This window comes from Bombina bombina, chromosome 6 (assembly GCF_027579735.1).
Source record: "Bombina bombina isolate aBomBom1 chromosome 6, aBomBom1.pri, whole genome shotgun sequence".
In the NCBI taxonomy this organism is placed as follows: domain Eukaryota; kingdom Metazoa; phylum Chordata; class Amphibia; order Anura; family Bombinatoridae; genus Bombina; species Bombina bombina.
The window spans coordinates 1006441179-1006462646 of NC_069504.1; the positions used below are offsets into that span (position 1 = coordinate 1006441179).

The window sequence follows — 21468 nt, forward strand, 5'->3', positions numbered from 1 at the left end:
TTTTAAAAACTTCAGGGCAGGTGTGGCATCCTCTTCCTCTAAGGCAAAACAAGAGGGAATTTTTGCTCAGTCCAAGGCGGTCTGGAGACAATCGGACCTGGAACAAAGATAAGCAGGCCAAGGAGCCTGCTGCTGCCTCTAAGGCAGCATGAAGGAACGGACCCCTATCCGGTAACGGATCCTATAGGGGGCAGACTTTCATTCTTTGCCCAGGCGTGGGCAAGAGATGCCCAGGATCCCTAGCCATTGGAATTTATATCCCAGAGATATCTTCTGGATTTCAAAGATTCCCCCCCAAAAAAAGGGGAGATTTCGCCTTTCACAATTATCTGCAAACCAGATAAAGAAGGAGGCATTCTTACATTGTGTACGAGATCCATCCAGTTCCAAGAGAGGAACAGGGACAGAGTTTTTACTCAAATCTGTTTGTGGTTCCCAAGGAGAGGGAACCTTCAGACCTATTTTGGATCTAAAGATCTTAAACAAATTCCTCAGAATTCCGTCATTTAAGATGGAAACTATTCGTACCATCTTAACTATGATCCAGGAGAGTCAATAGAGGACTACAATGGATTTGAAGGATGCTTATCCTCACATTGTGATGCATAAAGATCACCATCGTTTTTCAGGTTTGCCTTTCTAGACAGGCATTACCAGTTTGTAGCTCTTTCCTTTGGGATATCTACAGCCCCAAGAATCTTTATGGAGGTTCTGGGGTCGCTTTGGCGGTCCTTAGACCGCGGGGCATAGAAGTGGCCCCTTATTTAGACGACATCCTGATACAGGCGTCAAACATCCAAATTGCCCAGTCTCATACGGACGTAGTACTGGCATTTCTGAGATCACATGGGTGGAAAGTGAACAAGGAAAGAGTTCTCTATCCCCAATCTCAAGGGTTTCCCTCCTAGGGACTCTGATAGATTCTGTAGAAATGAAAATTTACCTGACGGAGTCCAGGTTGTCAAAGTTTCTAAATTTCTGCCGTGTTTTTTTTCATCCCATCCGCGCCCTTCGGTGGCTCAGTACATGAATGAAATCGGCTTAATGGTAGCGGCAAGGGACATAGTACCGTTTGCACGTCTACATTTCAGACCGCTGCAACTATGCATGCTCAGTCAGAGGAACGGGGATTACACAGATTTGTCCCCCTGTTAAACCTGGACCAAGAGACCAGAGATTCTCTTCTCTGGTGACTATGTCGGGTCCATCTGTCCAAGGGTATGACCTTCCGCAGGTCAGATGGGACAATTGTTACAATAGACGCCAGCATTTTAGGTTGGGATGCAGTCTGGAACTCCCTGAAGGCTCAGGGATAGTGGACTTAGGAGGAGACCCTCCTTCTAATAAATATTCTGGAACTGGGAGTGATATTCCATGCTCTTCAGACTTGGCCTCAGTTAGCAACTCTGAGGTACATCATACTCAGTCGGACAATATACACGACTGTGGCTTACATCAGCCATCAAGGGGGAACAGAAGTTCCCTAGCGATGTTAGAAGTCTTACAATAATTCACTGGACAGAGACTCACTCTTGTCTATCAGCTATCCATATCCCAGGTGTTGAGAACTGGGAGGTGGATTTTCTAAGTCGTCAGACTTTTCTTCCGGGGGAGTGGGATTTCCTCCGGAGGTCAAGACCAAGCAGGAGAGGGCTTTGGTGTTTTTGACAGCGCCTGCGTAGCCACGCAGGACCTGGTATGCAGATCTGGTGGACATGTCATCCTTTCCATCACAGTCTCTGCTTCTGAGACAGGTCCCTCTACCTCAGGGTCCTTTCAACCATCTAAATAGAATCAATCTGAGATGGACTGCCTGGAGACTGAACGCTTGATGTTATCAAAGCATGGCTTCTCCGAGTCAGTCATTGATACCTTAATACAGACATGAAAGCCTGTCTCTAGGAAAATTGAACATAGATATGGTGTAAATATCTGATTGTTATGAATCCAAGGGTTACTCATGGAGTAAAGTCTGGATTCCCAGGATATTATCTTTTCTCCAAGATGTTTTTGAGAAAAGGGTTGTCAGCTAATTCCTTAAAAGGGGACAGATTTTTACTCTGTCTATTTTTTTGCACAAGCGTCTGGCAGGTATTCTAGACGTTCAGGCATTTGGTCAGGCTTTGGTTAGATCCAAGCCTGTGTTTAAAACTGTTGCTCCGCCATGGAGCTTAAACCTGATTCTTAAGGTTCTTCAAGAAGTTCCGTTTGAACCTTTTTTGTTCCATAGATATCAATCTTTATCTTGGAAAGTTCCTTTTGGGTAGCTAATTCCTCGACTCGTAGAGTCTCCAAGTTATCTGTGTTACAATGTGATTCTCCTTATCTGGTCCTTCGTACGGATAAGGTAGTCCTGCGTACCAACCTGGGTTTTTTCCTAAGGTGGTATCTAACAAGTACATCACTCAAGAGATAGTTGTTCCATGCTTGTATCCTAATCCTTCCTCAAAGAAGGAACGTCTATTACACAATATTGGACGTGGTTTGTGCTTTAAAGTTTTACTTACAAGCTACTACAGTTTTCATCAAACGTTCACCTTGTTTGTTGTCTATTCTGGACAGAGGAGAGGTCAAAAGACTTCAGCAGCCTCTCTGTCTTTTTGGTTAAAAAGCATAATTCATTTAGCTTATGAGACTGCTGGACAGCAGCCTCCTGAAGGGATTACAGCTCATTCTACTAGAGCTGTGGTTTTCACTTGGGCCTTTTTTAAATGTGGCTTCTGTTGAACAGATTTACAAGACGGAGTCTTGGTCTGCGCTTCATACTTTTCAAATTTAACAAATTTGATACCTTGCTTCTTCGGAGGCTATTTTTGGGAGAAAGGGTTTTTTACAGGCAGTGGTAACTTCTGTTTAAGTACCTGCCTTGTCCCTCCCATCATCCGTGTACTTTAGCTTTGGTATTGGTATTCCATAAGTAATGGATGATCCGTGGACTGGATACACTTAACAAGAGAAAACATAATTTATGCTTACCTGATAAATTTATTTCTCTTGTAGTGTATCCAGTCCACGGCCCGCCCTGTCACTTTAAGGCAGGTAATTTTTTCATTTGAACTACAGTCACCACTGCACCCTATGGTTTTTCCTTTCTCTGCATGTTTTCGGTCGAATGACTGAATATGGCAGTTAGGGGAGGAGCTATATAGCAGCTTTGCTGTGGGAGGACTCTTGCAGCTTCCTGTTGGGAAGGAGAATATATTCCATAAGTAATGGATGATCCGTGGACTGGATACACTACAAGAGAAATAAATTTATCAGGTAAGCATAAATTATGTTTTTATCAACCTTTAAAATGGAACAAAGGCTGAGTAGACCTCGCCGGGGATCGAACTTGCAACCCTCGGTTTGCTACAGTGCATAAGTATGCTGAGCTAGCTTCCAGCTAGCATAAGGAACGCCAGAAAAAAAAAACCTAAAAAGGGCACGAGTCCTAAATAAACTTAAAAAATTACAAAATCCAAAAGGCAGCTGTAATAAGCAGAGGACCGGCTAAAATGAGCCAAGAAAATGCTGCTGTGCAAAAATCAGTCGGTTTCTTCTCCACAGACAAAACACGGAAAGCTGTAGAACAACAAAGGAAGACAGTGCAAATCCGATTCAAGGTAGTATTTAATACAAAAGATCACCACATGCTAGTATATATATATATATATATATATATATATATATATATATATATATATATATATATATATATATATATATATATATATATATATATATATATATATATATATATAATATATATATATATATATATATAGATGGAAAGATAAAATAAGCCCCAAAGGTATAGAGAGGAACTCGATGTCTATGCAGCGTCCAACCGTCAGTGCATGTGAAGTCCGTATACTCTGATTTAGAAAAATCCCGGCTTGTAGTATAGCTTCCGCAGCCACCAGTAGACGTCACTGTGAGTCCTTCTCCTACGGGTACTTAAACAGACCAAAATAGCTCAACGCGTTTTCGCCGGTGACACCCCGGCTTTCTCAAACGCGTTGAGCTATTTTGGTCTGTTTAAGCACCCGTACCCGTAGGAGAAGGACTCACAGTGACGTCTACAGGTGGCTGCGGAAGCTATACTACAAGCCGGGATTTTTTGAAATCCGAGTATCCGGACTACGCATGCACAGGCGGTTGGACGCTGCATAGACATTGAGTTCCTCTCTATACCTTTGGGGCTTATTTTATCTTTCCATCTAGTAAGTGTTTTATTACTAGCGTGTGAAGAAAAAAAACTGCACGCTGCCGTCATCTAAAGATGACTCTGAAACTAAAATAATTGCAGGGCAAGTAGAAGCAGCTGAAGATATCAATCTGAAGGATCCTAAGTATCCACTAACCAGCGGATAACATTGCAGGCTATCTAAGAGCCGCCAGTCCTTCCCACAAATCTTGAATGTGGAAAGAAAAAAACCCTCAAAAAGGCTTACTGTACCTCGAATGCTCAGAGGATGAAATATAAGAGCAACAGATCTCAGATCCTGCTCCAACACCAGACCAGCGCAAGCGATAGACATGTCTGATAGACAGGGGGACAGAAGACCACAAGCCCCAAGGGAATGGAAGAAAAAATGTGGGACTCACCCCAACAGAGCTTGGGTGCCAACCCAATCCGCTCCTCCAAAATAAGGCACTCCCAAGAAGAACCCCCTAGGACCTGGAACAGAGAAAAGTGCAATAGATCCGTAGGAAGACCTGTCACAACTCTCTTAGACAGTCTCTACGTAGAGAGACCAATTTCCAACAGGTAGAAAAGAGCCCACCAAACAGCAGATGCTCCCCCTTACTGAAATATGCCACCTGATCCAACCTCCTACACACAGGGCAGGACAAGGACCCTCCAGAGAGAGGAAACCTCAACTCATAAGGAAGATAAACTATCCCCTCCAAAGGGAAGGGCACAGATAAGAACAGCATACATGTCCACAAGACATGAAGCCATAGTATGATCAAAACACGGACCGAATGAAAAAAATCATCCAGACACCACTGTTGACCCAACAGAGAAAAAAACTCCCCATAGAGGAGCACACTCCGCCCGAAGGACAAGTCAGGCCTTAAAGTTTATAACCAGTACCCGAAGGTGGATGAGAACTCCGGCCTACCTGCCTGCAAGCCCAATGAGCTAGCCACTATGTTGCAACATAGGGTCCCTGAAAAAAAAAAAAAAAAAAAAAGGGTCGTACCGAACCAGTCCACCGGATCATAAGTCTCCAGACATCCAAGAAGGATCCAAGACAGAACTCTAAACCCAGGACCCAGAATCGTCCTAGAACGAACGACACTCTCGGGGAACACAAGCTACCCCGTCTGAAGCAATCAGACCTTACAGGGGATGAGAACCGGGAAACCCGGAGAACGGGTACAGGACTCACTTGTAATTCCCAGTCCAAAGGGAAGAGCACCCTTAGCCAAAAGGTCAACACCCCCCCCCCCCCAGCAAGGTACTAGGCCGCGACAAATTCACGCAATTCTCTAGAGCCCAAGGGCAGCACTAAGGGAAATGAAAACAAGAACAGAGTCACCAAAAGAGTAGAAGAATGGCTAGTCTCCATAATCCATTCAGATTAACGATCCAGAGGACCATACCCAAGGGATAAGAATGCAAAGCATCCCGAACCCAGGCAGATCCCCTAAGCAAAAAGCTTGGAAAAAGAGAACACACCCCCTATCGCCCCTGATATGGAGATGACTAACTCGCGAAGGAAGACAGAGCCTCACTGCCTTCACTTCCTAATTAAGTGACCAAAACCGCCACAAAAACCAGACGAAGTCTAGAAAGTCTTGACCCAAAGGAAGAGAACCTCTAAAAGGAATAAGTACTAAAAGCACACTTCCAAAGAGACCATGAAAGGCAAAACTGTAAGAACAGCAGTATGAAGGACCTAACTCCTCCACCAAGCCACCAACCCACAACGTGAAGGAACACTCTAGTTCCCGAAAAATTAGGAAACGACTGAGCATGTTGCCGCGTATCTCAACGGAGTCCCGGCCCACTAGATTGAAAGGTGAATGAGGACTGAACCAATCCCCCATGCCCCTAAGCAACCACGGACCCTCAAGTCCTCTCAGGATGCTAGTTGAAGCTTGTAAAACAAGACAATCACACAATCATTTGTGATCACTAGGCGCCCTCACCGGACATAAAAAAGGTGCCACGTGTCTGAACTAGGCCTCAAGACAGAAGGATTTGTACCCAGTCAGGACCAGCCTGAAACCAAGGGCCCCAGCACTGTCAAGGCCACAGAGAGTCCCCCCCGATGATGGAGGAATAAAGAACAGTCAGACAGACTTTGGTAAACAGAGCAACAAAATTGCGAGTATCAATTCCAGAGAGGAAAATTCCCAAAAGAAACATCACACCACAACATGAGCTTTAAACCAAATAAAAATCATCCTCCCCAGATGAAAATAAAAGATAAGGCAACCCGTAGGTTATCGCCCAGGAAGAACGGACAGACCCGCAGGACCAGCCCAACAGGGGTCCGAAACTTCCAAGCTCAGAACTGGAAAAGGATACACAAATAAAGATTATAAGAAGATTACCTCATCCCCTTATGTCTACGTATGCAAGCCAGTCGAAGATTAAGTAAGTAAGACTGAGAATCCCCAGACCCATTAAGAGTGGGATCCTCCAGCAACGCCAAAAACGTGCCTTTGTAGGACACAAAGGCGCACCAGTCTATAACGAAAGGCGTAACATACCTCTGCCGGGACAAAAGGAAACACCGGCCCCAAAGGTTGACCCACTGAGGGCTCAGGGGCAGTCGCCCCCCAGAAGGCTGAACTGGAACAGGCGATCCCACGCCTGACGAGCCCCGGGTAACTAAACACGGACAACATAGTAAGCATACTCCCGGGAGGTGCAGATGCGCCAGCGCCAAAGATATGGCCATGCGGAACCATGTTCTAACCTCCGGTGGGAACAGGCCACACTCCCTAGAAAGGATAAGTAGCATTTGAGTTACCTGCATGCGCAATGGCTCAGTGGGCACCCGATTCCCCGATCCAGAGCACTCTAAAACGGCATTTGGAACATAACTGATGGGCATGTATAACCTGGGCCAATTCATATTCTTCGCAAGAAGTAGAGTCTGAATCAGAGACATCCGTCTCCAAGAATCCTCCATAACTGGGACACTGCCGCCTCCAGAGAACCAGACACCAGCAGACCAGGATTTCTCCGTCACCACGCGGTCAGAAAAAAACGGAAATGGGGACACAAGGTAAACCGTGCAGTCCATGCAAAATCGCGCCCGACCGAAAAGGCCACGTCACTAGACATAAGCCGTTATGTTCCAAAATAACCTTGAGCCGAAGCAACACTACACAGTAGTAGACAGAATCACATAACAAACATGATTATAAACCCCCCTGTTCAATAATCCCCCTCAGGAGATATTAACCCTTGATTCCTAGATACAAAAAAGGAGCCTCACTGAGACCCTATGTTAAAGTTATCCCCGAAAGGTTGTAGCCCCTATCGGATAAACAGTTGAAATTACAATACATCCATGATGAAAGTAAAATGAAACTATCTTACCGGAATCTACGATGTGGAACAGGAACATGGCCCTTCAAGTGTAACAGATAGTAGCGTTGCCTCTGCCATGGACTTGAGAGAAAAAAAAGCAGGCAGCAAAACTCGTCAACGCTGATTGCTTGTGGAGCTGTTAATATAAGTCGGGATAGTTTCGCAGAAAGGCTCTCCCTGCCTCTCCGGACTCTAACTTTCACCCATGCTCTTACTGAGAGGCTGACAGGACTACTTAAAACTCCAGTCCCATGCCAAAGAGTACTACCCTCCATAAGAGACTATCGAAAACTTCTGACACTTCTCTGTCGACCTCCTGGGACGAAAGGCAAAGAATGACTGGGGGATGAGGGAAGTGGAAGGCGTATTTAAGCCTTTGGCTGGGGTGTCTTTGCCTCCTCCTGGTGGCCAGGTTCTAAATTTCCAAAAGTAATGAATGCATCTGTGGACTCTTTCCATTTATGAAGAAAATATATGTTTTCCACTCATTCCTAATCAATATAAAAACTTTTAATAAAGCATTTACCAACAAGGCAAATAATAAGGGGGCCAGTTTACATAAAGACCCTTAAAATAAGGAGGAGAGTGAGAGAGAATTATAGCTGACATTTATTTTATAGGTGGAATTAACACAAAAGGAAAACAAAAAAAAGAACAGAAATCTGACTGCCTGAGTTATTACATGGCAAGTTAAGACAAAGCGTATGACCTTGACGACTGGATAATCAAATTAGCCAACACCTGAAGCATCAACAACTTACCAAATGAAAATGGAGGTAATGGAGGACCCCAAGACAGTGAATAAACAGTCTTTTTATGATATGTGCTGGAGATCTGAGGGGGTCTGCAGAGACACACAAAAGCATGAAACTATAAATATGTAATCAATACATGCTTAAGTAGTAAATAGCTGACTAAAAGATTGCACTGAAGAACTAGAGGGGTACGTGACCTAAAGTTAATGACCAGGATATTATTTCCTTATATAATTATTTTACTTCAGACACTGTAAATAATACAGACAACATACAAATCACTCATATATAAAAAAGAAAGCCAATAACTATGGCTACCCATTCTTACTTGTTAGAGTAAATGTCATAAATCCCGACCTTCCCATCATCTGTACCAAACGCAAGGCTGCCCTCTTTGATGGGATGCCAGGCTAACTGCAAAGAGACAAGGGTAGAACATCTTTTTTTCTTTAATACAACACCTAAGAATGACTAAGTAACATTTTAAAAAAAGGTATACACCACAGGATAGTTGGCACTGCTCAAATAACATTCACAGCTTTAAAATGAGCTGGCACTAAATCCCAAGCTCACATTCAGGGGAGGGTTGCATGTTAAAAAAAAAAAAGAGAAGAAAATGCCTCCTAGAGGAGTATTTTAATAAAATATGTTACATAATTGTTGCATATGATGCAGTTGATGAAGTTAAAGTTATTAAGTTGCAAGTTCTTACCGCGGTGACCTTACATCGGATACCCTGCCACAATGTCCTGACATCATACGCATTGGTGATGGAGAGTGTATTCCAGATCCGGATCATGCTGTCCCCTACTCCAACAGCCAGACATCCAGCTGCCACAGGAGAGAAAGCCAAACTGTACACAAAACCCCCTAGTGATGTGAGAGACCAGCAGCAAGACAAAGATCCCAAATCCCAACACTTCACCTGAAAGGACAGAAAAGGATCAGTAAAACACAGCAAGTCTTCCACACAAGCCCTGATGTCAGAAAGAGAGGAGCTAAGTTTACATCTGGACTCTTACTGGAATCTATAGGAGTAGAAATTAAATGTTCTGAACACATTTCAAAACGATTATTTTAGTAGTACAAATTTGCATTGTTTTGCAGTCTAGAAACAGACACCAAGAAAAGGCTCTTGTATTGTTTATTTTAAATCCTGTGCTGTGGACAATTAAAGGACAGAAGTAAATGATCATCAACACTAATCAAGCAAACCGCAGAGTCAAGGTGCATAATCCAGCAGAATATAGACAGCCTATATGGGGGTAGTGGGAAAACCACAATTTCACAACTGTAAGAGTTCATTGAAAGGAAAAGCAGACAAAATCATTAATACAAAGATTTTATTACACAACTGCTGGTGTAAAAATAAAAATACTATATTTATTTACAAATTACTTCCTTTTATGATGTTTTTAACCCTTTTAACCCCTTCATGGCGTAGGCAAATATACAAGTTCTGAACAAAACCAAGAATTTCAGCTATTTGTCTGTTCAACCATAATTTATCTCTTCACATTAAAGGGACAGTCTACACTAAAATTATTATTGTTTAAAAAGATAGATAACCCCTTTACTACCCATTCCCCAGCTTTGCACAACCAACATTGATATATTAATATACTTTATAACATTTAAACCTCTAAATTTCTGCCTGTTTCTAAGCCACTACAGACAGACAGTCTCTTATCACATGCGTTTTTTATTTGCTTTTCACAACAGGAGACCGCTAGTTCATATGGGCCATATAGATAACTAGGGCTTTCTTTTAACATAAAATAAGTGTGAGAAATTAAGAAATAGTTATTTTTTTCAAGCAATTTTCTTGTGAATAGCATAATCCTTATAGACATTACTTCAATAACACACCCATATTTGCGTTCTGCGATGTCCCACAAGTACAACAATATCCCCCATGTACAGTTTTTATGTGATTTCTGAAAGTTACAGGGCCCAACATGGGACATGCCCATTTACATGGAAATTTGGCACAATGATTTCTTTCATGTAATTGGCAAGAGTCCATGAGCTAGTGACGTATGGGCTATACAATCCTACCAGGAGGGGCAAAGTTTCCCAAACCTCAAAATGCCTATAAATACACCCCTCACCACACCCACAATTCAATTTTTTACAAACTTTGCCTCCTATGGAGGTGGTGAAGTAAGTTTGTGCTAAGATTTCTACGTTGATATGCGCTTCTCAGCATTTTGAAGCCAGATTCCTCTCAGAGTACAGTGAATGTCAGAGGGATGTGAAGGGAGTATCACCTATTGAATGCAATGGTTTTCCTCACGGGGATCAATTTCATAGGTTCTCTGTTATCAGTCGTAGAGATTCATTTCCTACCTCCCTTTTCAGATCAACGATATACTCTCAAATTCCATTAACTCTACTGATAACCGTTTCAGTACTGGTTTGGCTATCTGCTATATGTGGATGGGTGTATTTTGGTAAGTATGTTTTCATTACTTAAGACACTCTCAGCTATGGTTTGGCACTTTATGTATTTATATAAAGTTCAAAATATATGTATTGTACTTATATTTGCCATGGTTCAGGTTTTCAGTATATTTCCTTTTATAGTCTGTCAGTTTCATATCTGGGAAATGCATTTTTTAGGAAAATGTATTTCTTACCTGGTGTTTAGTCTCTCTTTTCAAATTTACGGTCTTTTAAATTCATGGGCGGAATTAGGCTCGCGAGGGCGCAAAATGCCAAAGTTTATTGCGTCATTATTGCCGCAAGATTTTTTTGGCGCGAAGTAACGTTCGTTGACGCAAATTCGGCATTTATGGCGTCTTAGTTGACGCTGAGTCTTTCACAAGGTTACGTCATCTGTGATGCGAGTGTGTCATTTCCTTACGTTATTTTTCTGTTTGTGTGCGTCATACTTGGCGCCAAATATTTTCATTATTTAAGACCCCATTCCTATATGCATCTTGCCTTTTTCTATGTCAGAGGGCTATGCTGTTTGCATTTTTTCCCCATTCCTGAAACTGCCATATAAGGAAATTGATAATTTTGCTTTATATGTTGTTTTTTCTCTTACATTTGCAAGATGTCTCAATCTGATCTTGTCTCAGAAATCACGGTTGGAACCCTGCTGCCTGATAACAGTTCTACCAAAGTGCATTTGTTGTAAACTTATGGAGGTTATTTTTCCAGCTGTGGTTTGTAATAGTTGTCATGATAAACTTTTACATGCAGAGAATGTATCCATCAGTAGTAGTTCATTACCTGTTGCCGTTTCCTCAACATATACCTGTGAATTTAAAAGAATGTATTTCTGATTATTCAGAAGGCTTTGTCTGCCATCCCGCCTTCTAATAAACGTAAAAGGTCTTTTAAAACTTCTCATAAAGTTGATGAAATTTCAAATGACCGGCAACATGCTGAATTATCCTGCTCTGATGAGGATCTATCTGGTTCAGAAGATCCTACCTCAGATATTGACACTAACAAATCTACTTATTATTTAAAATGGAGTATATTCATTCTTTGTTAAAAGAAGTGTCGATTACATTGGATATGGAGGAAACTAGTCCTCTTGATATTAAAACTAGTAAACATTTAAATTCTGTTTATAAACCTCCTGTGGTTACTCCAGAGGTTTTTCCAGTTCCTGGTGCTATTTCTGATATGATTTCTAAGGAATGGAATAGGCCTGGTACTTCTTTTATTCCTTCTTCAAGGTTTAAAAAATTGTATCCTTTGCCAGCAGTTACTTTAGAGTTTTGGGAAAAGATCCCCAAAGTTGATGGGGCTATCTCTACTCTTGCTAAATGTACTACTATTCCTACGGAAGATAGTACTTCTTTTAAAGATCCTTTAGATAGGAAACTTGAATCTTATCGAATGAAAGCCTATTTATATTCAGGTCATCTTCTCAGGCCTGCAATTTCTTTGGCTGATGTTGCAGCTGCTTCAACTTTTTGGTTGGAGACTTTAGCGCAACAAGTACTGGATCCTGAATTGTCTAGCATTGTTAACTTGATTCAACATGCTAATAATTTTATTTGTGATGCCATTTTTGATATCATCAAAATTGATGTTAAATCTATGTCTTTAGCTATTTTAGCTAGAAGAGCTTTGTGGTTTAAATCTTGGAATGCTGACATGACTTCTAAGTCCAGATTGCTATCTCTTTCTTTCCAAGGTAATAAGTTATTTGGTTCTCAGTTGGATTCAATCATTTCAACTGTCACGGGGGGAAGGGAGTTTTTTTGCCTCAGGATAAAAGACCTAAGGGCAAATCTAAAGCTTCTAACCGTTTTCGTTCCTTTCGACAAAATAAGGAACAGAAACCTAATCCTTCCCCCAAGGAATCTGTTTTCAATTGGAAGCCTTCCTCAAATTGGAATAAATCCAAGCCATTTAAGAGATCAAAGCCAGCCCCCAAATACGCATGCATGAAGGTACGGCCCTCATTCCAGCTCAGCTGGTAGGGGGCAGATTAAGATTTTTCAAAGATGTTTGGACCAATTTGGTTCAAAATCAATGGTTTCAGAGTATTGTCTCTCAGGGGTACAGAATAGGATTCAGAGTAAGACCGCCTGTGAGAAGATTTTTTCTCTCACGAATTCCAGCAAACCCAGTAAAGGCTCAGGCTTTCCTGAAGTGTGTTTCAGACCTGGAGTTATCAGGGGTAATCATGCCAGTTCCGTTTCAGGAACAGGGTCTGGGGTTTTATTCAAATCTATTCATTGTCCTAAAGAAAGAAAATTCATTCAGACCAGTTCTGGATCTGAAATTTTTGAATCGTTATGTAAGAGTACCAACTTTCAAAATGGTGACTATAAGGACTATTCTGCCTTTTGTTCAGCAAGGGCATTATATGTCCACAATAGACTTACAGGATGCATATCTTCATATTTCGATTCATCCAGATCATTATCAGTTTCTGAGATTCTCTTTTCTAGACAAGCATTACCAATTTGTCGCTCTTCCTTTTGGCCTAGTGACAGGTTCTCGGTGCCCTACTCTCTGTAATCAGAGAATGGGGTATTGCAGTGTTTCCTTATTTGGACGATATCTTGGTACTAGCTCAGTCTTTACATTCTGCAGAATCTCACACGAATCAACTAATGTTGTTTCTTCAAATACAAGTTTGGAGGATCAATTTACCAAAAAGTTCCTTGATTCCTCAGACAAGGGTCACTTTTTTAGGTTTCCAGATAGAGACAGAGTCATGGACACTGAATCTAACAGACAAGAGACAATTAAAATTAGTTTCAGCTTGTCGGAACCTTCAGTCTCAATCATTCCCTTCAGTAGCTATGTGCATGGAAGTTTTAGGTCTCATGACTGCAGAATCGGACGCGATCCCCTTTGCTCGTTTTCATATGAGACCTCTCCAGTTTTGTATGCAGAATCAATGGTGCAGGGATTATACAAGGATATCACAATTAATATCCTTAAATCCCAATGTTCGACAATCTCTGACTTGGTGGTTAGATCACCATCGTATAGTTCTAGGGGCCTCTTTGGTACGTCCAACCTGGACTGTGATCACAACAGATGCAAGTCTTTCAGGTTGGGGAGCTGTTTGGGGATCTCTGACAGCACAAGGGGTTTGGAAATCTCAAGAGGCGAGATTACTAATCAATATTTTGGAACTCCATGCAATTTTCAGGGCTCTTCAGGCTTGGCCTCTGTTGAAGAGAGAACCGTTCATTTGCTTTCAGACAGACAATATCACAGCTGTGGCATATGTCAATCATCAGGGTGGGACTCACAGTCCCCTAGCTATGAAAGAAGTATCTCAAATACTTTCTTGTGCGGAATCCAGCTCTTGTCTAATTTCTGAGGGTACATATCCAAGGTGTAGACAATTGGGAAGCGGATTACTCATCCGTCAGACTTTACATCCGGGGGAGTGGTCCCTCCATTCAGATGTGTTTTCTCAGATTGTTCAGATGTGGGGTCTTCCAGAAATAGATCTGATGGCTTCTCATCTAAACAAAAAACTTCCCAGGTACCTGTCCAGGTATCTTCAGGCGGAAGCAATGGATGCGTTGACACTTCCTTGGTGTTATCAACCTGCTTATATTTTCCCGCCACTAGTTCTTCTTCCAAAAGTGATCTCCAAAATCATCATGGAACAGTCGTTTGTATTGCTGGTAGCTCCGGCATGGCCTCACAGGTTTTGGTATGCGGATCTTGTTTGGATGTCCAGTTTCCAACCTTGGCCTCTTCCATTAAGGCCGGACCTTCTGTCTCAAGGTCCGTTTTTCCATCAGGATCTCAAATCATTAAATTTGAAGGTATGGAAATTGAACGCCTAGTGCTTAGACATAGAGGTTTCTCTGACTCAGTGATTAATACTATGTTACAGGCTCGTAAATCTGTTTCTAGAAAAAAATATTATCGAGTTTGGAAGACTTATTTTCATGGTGTTCTCATAAATTTGCTTGGCATTCTTTCAGAATTCCTAGAATTTTACAGTTTCTTCAGGATGGTTTGGATAAGGGTTTGTCTGCAAGTTCCTTGAAGGGACAAATCTCTGCTCTGTCTTATTTCACAGAAAGATTGCTAAGCTTCCTGATATTCACTGTTTTATACAGGCTTTTGTTCGTATCAAGCCTGTCATTAAATCAATCTCTCCTCCTTGGAGTCTTAATTTGGTTTTGAAGGCTTTACAGGCTCCTCCATTTGAGCCTATGCATTCTTTGGACATTAAACTACTTTCTTGGAAAGTGTTGTTCCTTTTGGCCATCTCTTCTGCCAGAAGAGTTTCTGAATTATCTGCTCTTTCTTGTGAATCTCCTTTTCTGATTTTTCATCAGGATAAGGCGGTTTTGCGGACTTCATTTAAATTCTTACCTAAGGTTGTGAATTCTAACAACATTAATAGAGAAATTGTTGTCCCTTCCTTGTGTCCTAATCCTAAGAATTCTTTGGAGAAATCCTTACATTCTTTGGATATGGTAAGAGCTTTGAAATATTATGTTGAAGCTACTAAAGATTTTAGGAAGACTTCTAGTCTATATTTTATCTTTTCTGGTTCTAGGAAAGGTCAAGCCCTGCCTCAGAGAATTACAGCTCATTCTATTAGATCAGTCTCCACTTTATGGTCTTTTAAAAATGAAGCTTCAGTTGATCAGATTTGCAAAGCAGCAACCTGGTCTTCTTTGCATACATTTACTAAATTCTACCGTTTTGATGTATTCGCTTCTTCGGAAGCAGTTTTTGGTAGAAAAGTTTTTCATGCAGCTGTTTCAGTTTGATTCTTCTGCTTATGTTTTAAGTTTTTTTCTTTTCATTTCATGAGAATTAACTTATATTTTGGGTTGTGGATTATTTTTGTCAGCGGAAAATGGCTGTTTTTATTTTTATCCCTCCCTCTCTAGTGACTCTTACGTGGAGTTCCACATCTTGGGTATCCCATACGTCACTAGCTCATGGACTCTTGCCAATTACATGAAAGAAAACATAATTTATGTAAGAACTTACCTGATAAATTAATTTCTTTCATATTGGCAAGAGTCCATAAGGCCCACACTTTTTATGGTGGTTATGATTTTTTTTGTATAAAGCACAATTATTTCCAAATTCCTTTGTTGATGCTTTTTACTCCTTTCTTTATCACCCCACTACTTGGCTATTCGTTAAACTGAATTGTGGGTGTGGTGAGGTGTGTATTTATAGGCATTTTGAGGTTTGGGAAACTTTGCCCCTCCTGGTAGGATTGTATATCCCATACGTCACTAGCTCATGGACTCTTGCCAATATGAAAGAAATTAATTTATCAGGTAAGTTCTTAGATAAATTATGGTTTTCTGGTCCTAAGTCGCCTTTGAGATAGTATGGCAGCCCAGGAATGAAAATTACCCCTATCTTGGCATACAATTTGCAAAAGTAGAAAATTCTAAAAGGAGTATTTTAGTTGTTTTGTGTAGTTAACTTATCATGGCCTTAAAGTGGCTGGGCTTAACATAAATAGGGACAGGATAACATCAGGGGATCCATGACGTTAGGAATACAGAAAAGAACCACTGTGATTAGCAGCAAATATTTTTTCTATATAAATATATATATAGGCTCCTGGAGGACTGACTGAGGTGCTAGGCACGTCCCCCGACCGGATCCAGTACTCAGGAAGCAATGGCAGGGAGCAAGACAAGGGAACCGTCAGGATGTTCTATGCCATCCTAACAGCGGAATTAGGTTACATGCAAAGTCAAAATGATGCTGCAATGCCACTACATATGAGAATACCGCTGATGAGCCAATGAGAAGCAGGCATACATGTGTATAGTTCAGCCACAGGCCATATCCTCACCTGGATCAGAATGGGGGGTTTTGGAAAGTGCAAATTTTGAAGGAATTAAAGGGCCATTATACACTCATTTTTTTTTTGCATAAATGTTTTGTAGATTATCTATTTATAAAGCCCATAAAGTTGTTTTTTTTTTGTTTTTTTTTAAAATGTATAATTTTGCTTATTTTTAAATAACATTGCTCCGATTTTCAGACTCCTAACCAAGCCCCAAAGTTTTATTTGTATACCGTCAGCTACCTTCTCCAGCTTGCTCCCGTTTGTGTAAAGGGTCTTTTCATATGCAAAAGAAGGGGGAGGGGGGGGAGTGTCTTATTTCCCACTTGCAGTGGGCTTTCCAGCTACCTTTTCAACAGAGCTAAACTGAAAGCTTCTAAGTAAGTTTTTAAACCATTTTATACTGGATTTTTTTTTTTATCAGTATCTGTGCATATTATTCTTTATAGTAGTGTCTATTACATGCAGTTATATGAAAATGAATGTATACTGTCCCTTTAAATAGATAGTAAAAAAAGGGATTTTGCTTTAAAAATAAAATGTACTAATGAAATAGAACATTTTATTTTAACACATTTAGGGCTTCATGTACAAAACAGCATACGCTGCTCCGGAGCCGTTGCGGGGGAGGTTCGCACATACGAGCCTGCTTCCCGCAATTTTATTAGACTGCTGCTTCTTACACCCCCAAACTCGCTTTCTCTGGGTGATTGACAGGCACTTCTCTTGCTCAATTGGTCACACGAGAGAAGGGGTGGGCATCACACACTCATCAGAGTGTGTAATGATGCATACGGTCCAGTGCAAAACAGATCAGATATGTAGTGAGGGCATGCGCAAACTTCCATTCAACTCGTAATTTAGCTCTTAGTTAGAATACATTTGATATATTTTTCCTTCCCAAGGTGACATAATAAAATAAAAATAAATAAATTACTGTGGATATAAAGCTTCACATACAGTAAACCTTTCAATAAAGTGTAATTGCATCACTCACATCTCTGTCCATGGATGTAGACAGTAGAAGCTCCCTCCCCTCCTCTGTTACAAGAGAGCAAAGATTAAACACAATTCGAGTGTGGTTCTGTCCCTCTGATCCTCCAGACCCTAAAATAGTCCACTTCTGTTTCCCAGATCTGGCCAGATCCCATAGCAAAAGCTCACCCCTACAGTGAGAGGAGTATATATAATAAATAAAATAATGAGGACAACAATAAAAACATATTAAGCCAATAAAACTATCTAGAAACTCTGAAATATCTAAAACCTGACTACATTTGTTTCTTCAGCAACCTGTGACAAAACAAACAAACAATCATTTCACCCACGAGTACTAGGTTCTTATTGATGAAATATCCATTATCAATATTTTCAATCCAACAAAAGCTTATATCTAAAGAAATATATAATTGCATCCTTGTTAACATACATTGAAGTAAATTATGTTGTTATTAAATACTGACCCAAAACAGCTGGATAAAATTTGAGTGGGATGTCCAAGTGGCCAATGTAAAGTCAACCAAAGACGTTCCTTGACGGATGGATCAACCCCACCTCCACGACGCTTTAAGAAAGGTAATCTTAGGGTCATAACTCCTATAGGAAGACAAAAGGAACCACTCATTTATTCAATGCTTTGGTTCGACATCGGCAATGCTTATAAATTGTTTACACTCCCACTAAGGGCAAGATTACAAGTGGAGCGCTAATTTATTACAAGTGGCTGGTTATTGCTACTGCAAGCTTGCGGTAGCAATTAGTGCTCCAAAAATTTACCAGATCAGATCTCTGGTTAATTTTCAAAAAAGTTCCCAAGTTGGCCCCAAATTAAAGTATAATTTTTTTTTTTTTAATTAAAAAAGTAAAATAATAATAAATAAAGTGAGCAGCTGTAATATAGTAATCTTGTAATCTAGTCCTACATCAGTTATTGTGTATCTGCATTTAATCTAGATTCCTCCCATATCATGACCTCAGGGCTCTCACCTTTGCCTGTGGCAGAGCTCCAGATGCGGATAGTTTGATCTTTGCTACCCGACGCCAAGTAGCATCCCTTGTTCTCAGTTTCAGGAAGAAGATCACCGTTAGTTGTATTTAAATCTCCTGAAAAGTGAGAGAAAACATGCCACATAGTAACAGAAGTTTGTCTGTGCGTGTTTGTTTTGAAACATTTTAGATGGTTTGGTATAAAGTGAATAGATAAACAAGAAGTCAGATTTACTCGTGCTCAGAACTGTCAGAATTTAACTTAAGTTTCAAAAATATTCCACTCTTATTACACGGGGGGGGGGGAACAGGGGCTACAGTTAGAAATTCTAATAGACAATTTTGCATGAAAACAAGTAAGTTGCTGGATTTTTTTTTATACAATGTTTCTTTACTTTGATTTAACATTTGTTTCTACAAAAGGAGCGCTGCTTAAAGGGACATAATACTCATATGCTAAATCACTTGAAACTGATGCAGTATAACTGTAAAAAGCTGACAGGAGAATATCACCTGAGCATCTCTATGTAAAAAAGGAAGATATTTTACCTCCCAATCTCCTCAGTTCAGCAGAGTAAGTTCTGTGTAAAAAGTTATACTTCACCTGCTCCCAGCTGCAGGTAAAAATAAAAAATGAAGAAATGAACAGCAGCCAATCAGCATCAGCAGTGCTGAGGTCATGAACTCTTACTGTGATCTCATGAGATTTGACTCAACTCTCATGAGATTTCATAGTAAGCTTCCTTTACCTGATTGGTGAAATAATATGAGAGTTCACGAGGCACATCCCCTAAGCTGTCCTAGGACAGACACACTAAAATGCTGCTTAGAAATCCTTTACAATGGGAGGTGGCTACTGAGGAACTTTTGAGGTAAAATATCTTTCTTTTTTACATAGAGATGTTCAGGAGATATTTTCTAGTCAGCTTTTTACAGCTATGCTGCATCACTTTCAAGTGTTTAAACATTTGTGTATTATGGCCCTTTAATATCCCTTTAAGCATCTAATCTGTTGTATATCTCCAAGAAACGACTAAACTAACATCTCACCAAAACAAAGTAATTTCCACTTGCTACCATGCAAAATGTGAAATTTATCGATTATACTGGTTAGAGTACTGAAATTAACATTATATTCAACAAAAAACTACAGCAGTGCAGTAACTGACAAACAAGACTAGTGTCATATCTATTGGGGCTTAACCAGTGAATTGTGGAAATATACCTGGTACTTCTTCCTGCTTCTGACCCAACTCCTCCTCTTTGGGATATGGGCACCATGACAGGCAATGTATCTCATCATCATGCCCTCGAAGGCGGTGTACTACATCCCCTCTGCGACTGAGATCTATCAACACAATCATTCCATCCTTATAACTGAGAAACAAAGAGAAACATATTCCATCATCTGCAATCATTATGAACTTCAAAGTACAGCCACATTTATTATTTCAGTTTTTAGCTGCCCTACATAAGTGCAACGCATTTTGGAGCCATTATGTGTAAAATTCGCTTAATTTTTCATGTAACAAATGGAAAATATTTTCAAACATAAAAGTAAAATATAATGAGTACATTTGGGTCTGTTGGAGTCAAGTCTAGCTGTTTTTTTTAAATCAACACTCATTTAATACTCACCCTACAGCCACTAAATCCTCCTGGTGAGGCGAGCAAGAAAGGCAGAAGATTGTTCTTGGTTCTGGGAAGAATTGCTGGCTGTCATTACGGTTACTCCAAAAGCAAACTATTATCCCCTTCTCATCCCCCGATACAAGCAAATCTTTCACCAGAGGAGACCAGTGCAAGGCTGAGATTGTGTTCTAGAAGGAGAACAATCACACTGAAATAAGGCAAGCAATACTGATATGTCATCAGTAGGAACCTTTAGGAAGTAATTTAAAAGGGACATTATAAATATATATATATCACACAGCAATTAAGCTGTGCATTGCTGAAGAACTGCACACAAATTGAATGTTTTAAAAGCATTTAAAACTGTCATTTTGTTTGCAATAATTGTTTTGTATTACAAACCAGAGCTATATGCCTTGAAAAGCCATTTGACTATGTTCATCCTATGAAATCTGCCAGTTAGGGGTATATATAAATATTAAGCTGATCAAGTAATCACTATATAACCAAGCTGGGTCAGGTTTTTAATCCTACAGAATCCACTGCACCCAATCTGAGAACAGTGGGTGGAAAAAATTCAGAGTTAAAGAGAAACTGTAGTCAGAAAACAAAGTACAATATTTGAAAAAAAAAAGAATGGAGTTAAATAGTATTTTTGTACTGCATGTGTTAAGTTTTGCAGCTAAAAACAGAGAGTGAACTTGCTTGTGTTGTCATTTTCTGTTATTGGCTGTGACACACTAATGTATTTTTCCTTCACCACACAGTTCACTTTTTTCTATGTTCCCTAGCCAGCTGTAGTAGTCATATGGAAATGTGTAGCCAACAGCCAGACGTCACTGGCTGAAATAGTACGAGCCGATTTCAGTATATTGTGTTCACCAGACATCACTGGCTGTAATAGTACTAGCCGTGTACAGTATATTGTGTACATCAGACATCACTGGTTGTTAAAACAGAGAGTGAACTTGCTTGTGTTGTCATTTTCTGTTATTGGCTGTGACACACTAATGTATTTTTCCTTCACCACACAGTTCGCTATTTTTCTATGTTCCCTAGACAGCTGTAGTAGTCATATGGAAATGTGTAGCCAACAGCCAGACGTCACTGGCTGAAATAGTACGAGCCGATTTCAGTATATTGTGTTCACCAGACATCACTGGCTGTAATAGTACTAGCCGTGTAAAATATATTGTGTACACCAGACATCACTGGCTGCAATAGTACTAGCTGTGTACAGTATATTGTGTACATTGTGGTTTGAGGACATATGTTTT

General features: G+C 40.4%; 1 protein-coding gene across 1 annotated transcript in view; it reads right to left on the reverse strand.

The window, feature by feature from the left end:
• The window catches only part of GEMIN5 (gem nuclear organelle associated protein 5), a 212199-nt gene that overhangs the window by 179684 nt on the left and 11047 nt on the right, over positions 1–21468 (reverse strand). The window contains exons 4-11 of the mRNA XM_053718712.1: positions 20198–20379; positions 19785–19936; positions 18560–18676; positions 18037–18169; positions 17571–17739; positions 9008–9220; positions 8624–8709; positions 8302–8384 (exon numbers count right to left, since the gene is read on the reverse strand). Coding sequence (XP_053574687.1) covers positions 8302–8384; positions 8624–8709; positions 9008–9220; positions 17571–17739; positions 18037–18169; positions 18560–18676; positions 19785–19936; positions 20198–20379 — 1135 coding nt within the window. The remainder of the gene's footprint in view (positions 1–8301; positions 8385–8623; positions 8710–9007; positions 9221–17570; positions 17740–18036; positions 18170–18559; positions 18677–19784; positions 19937–20197; positions 20380–21468) is intronic.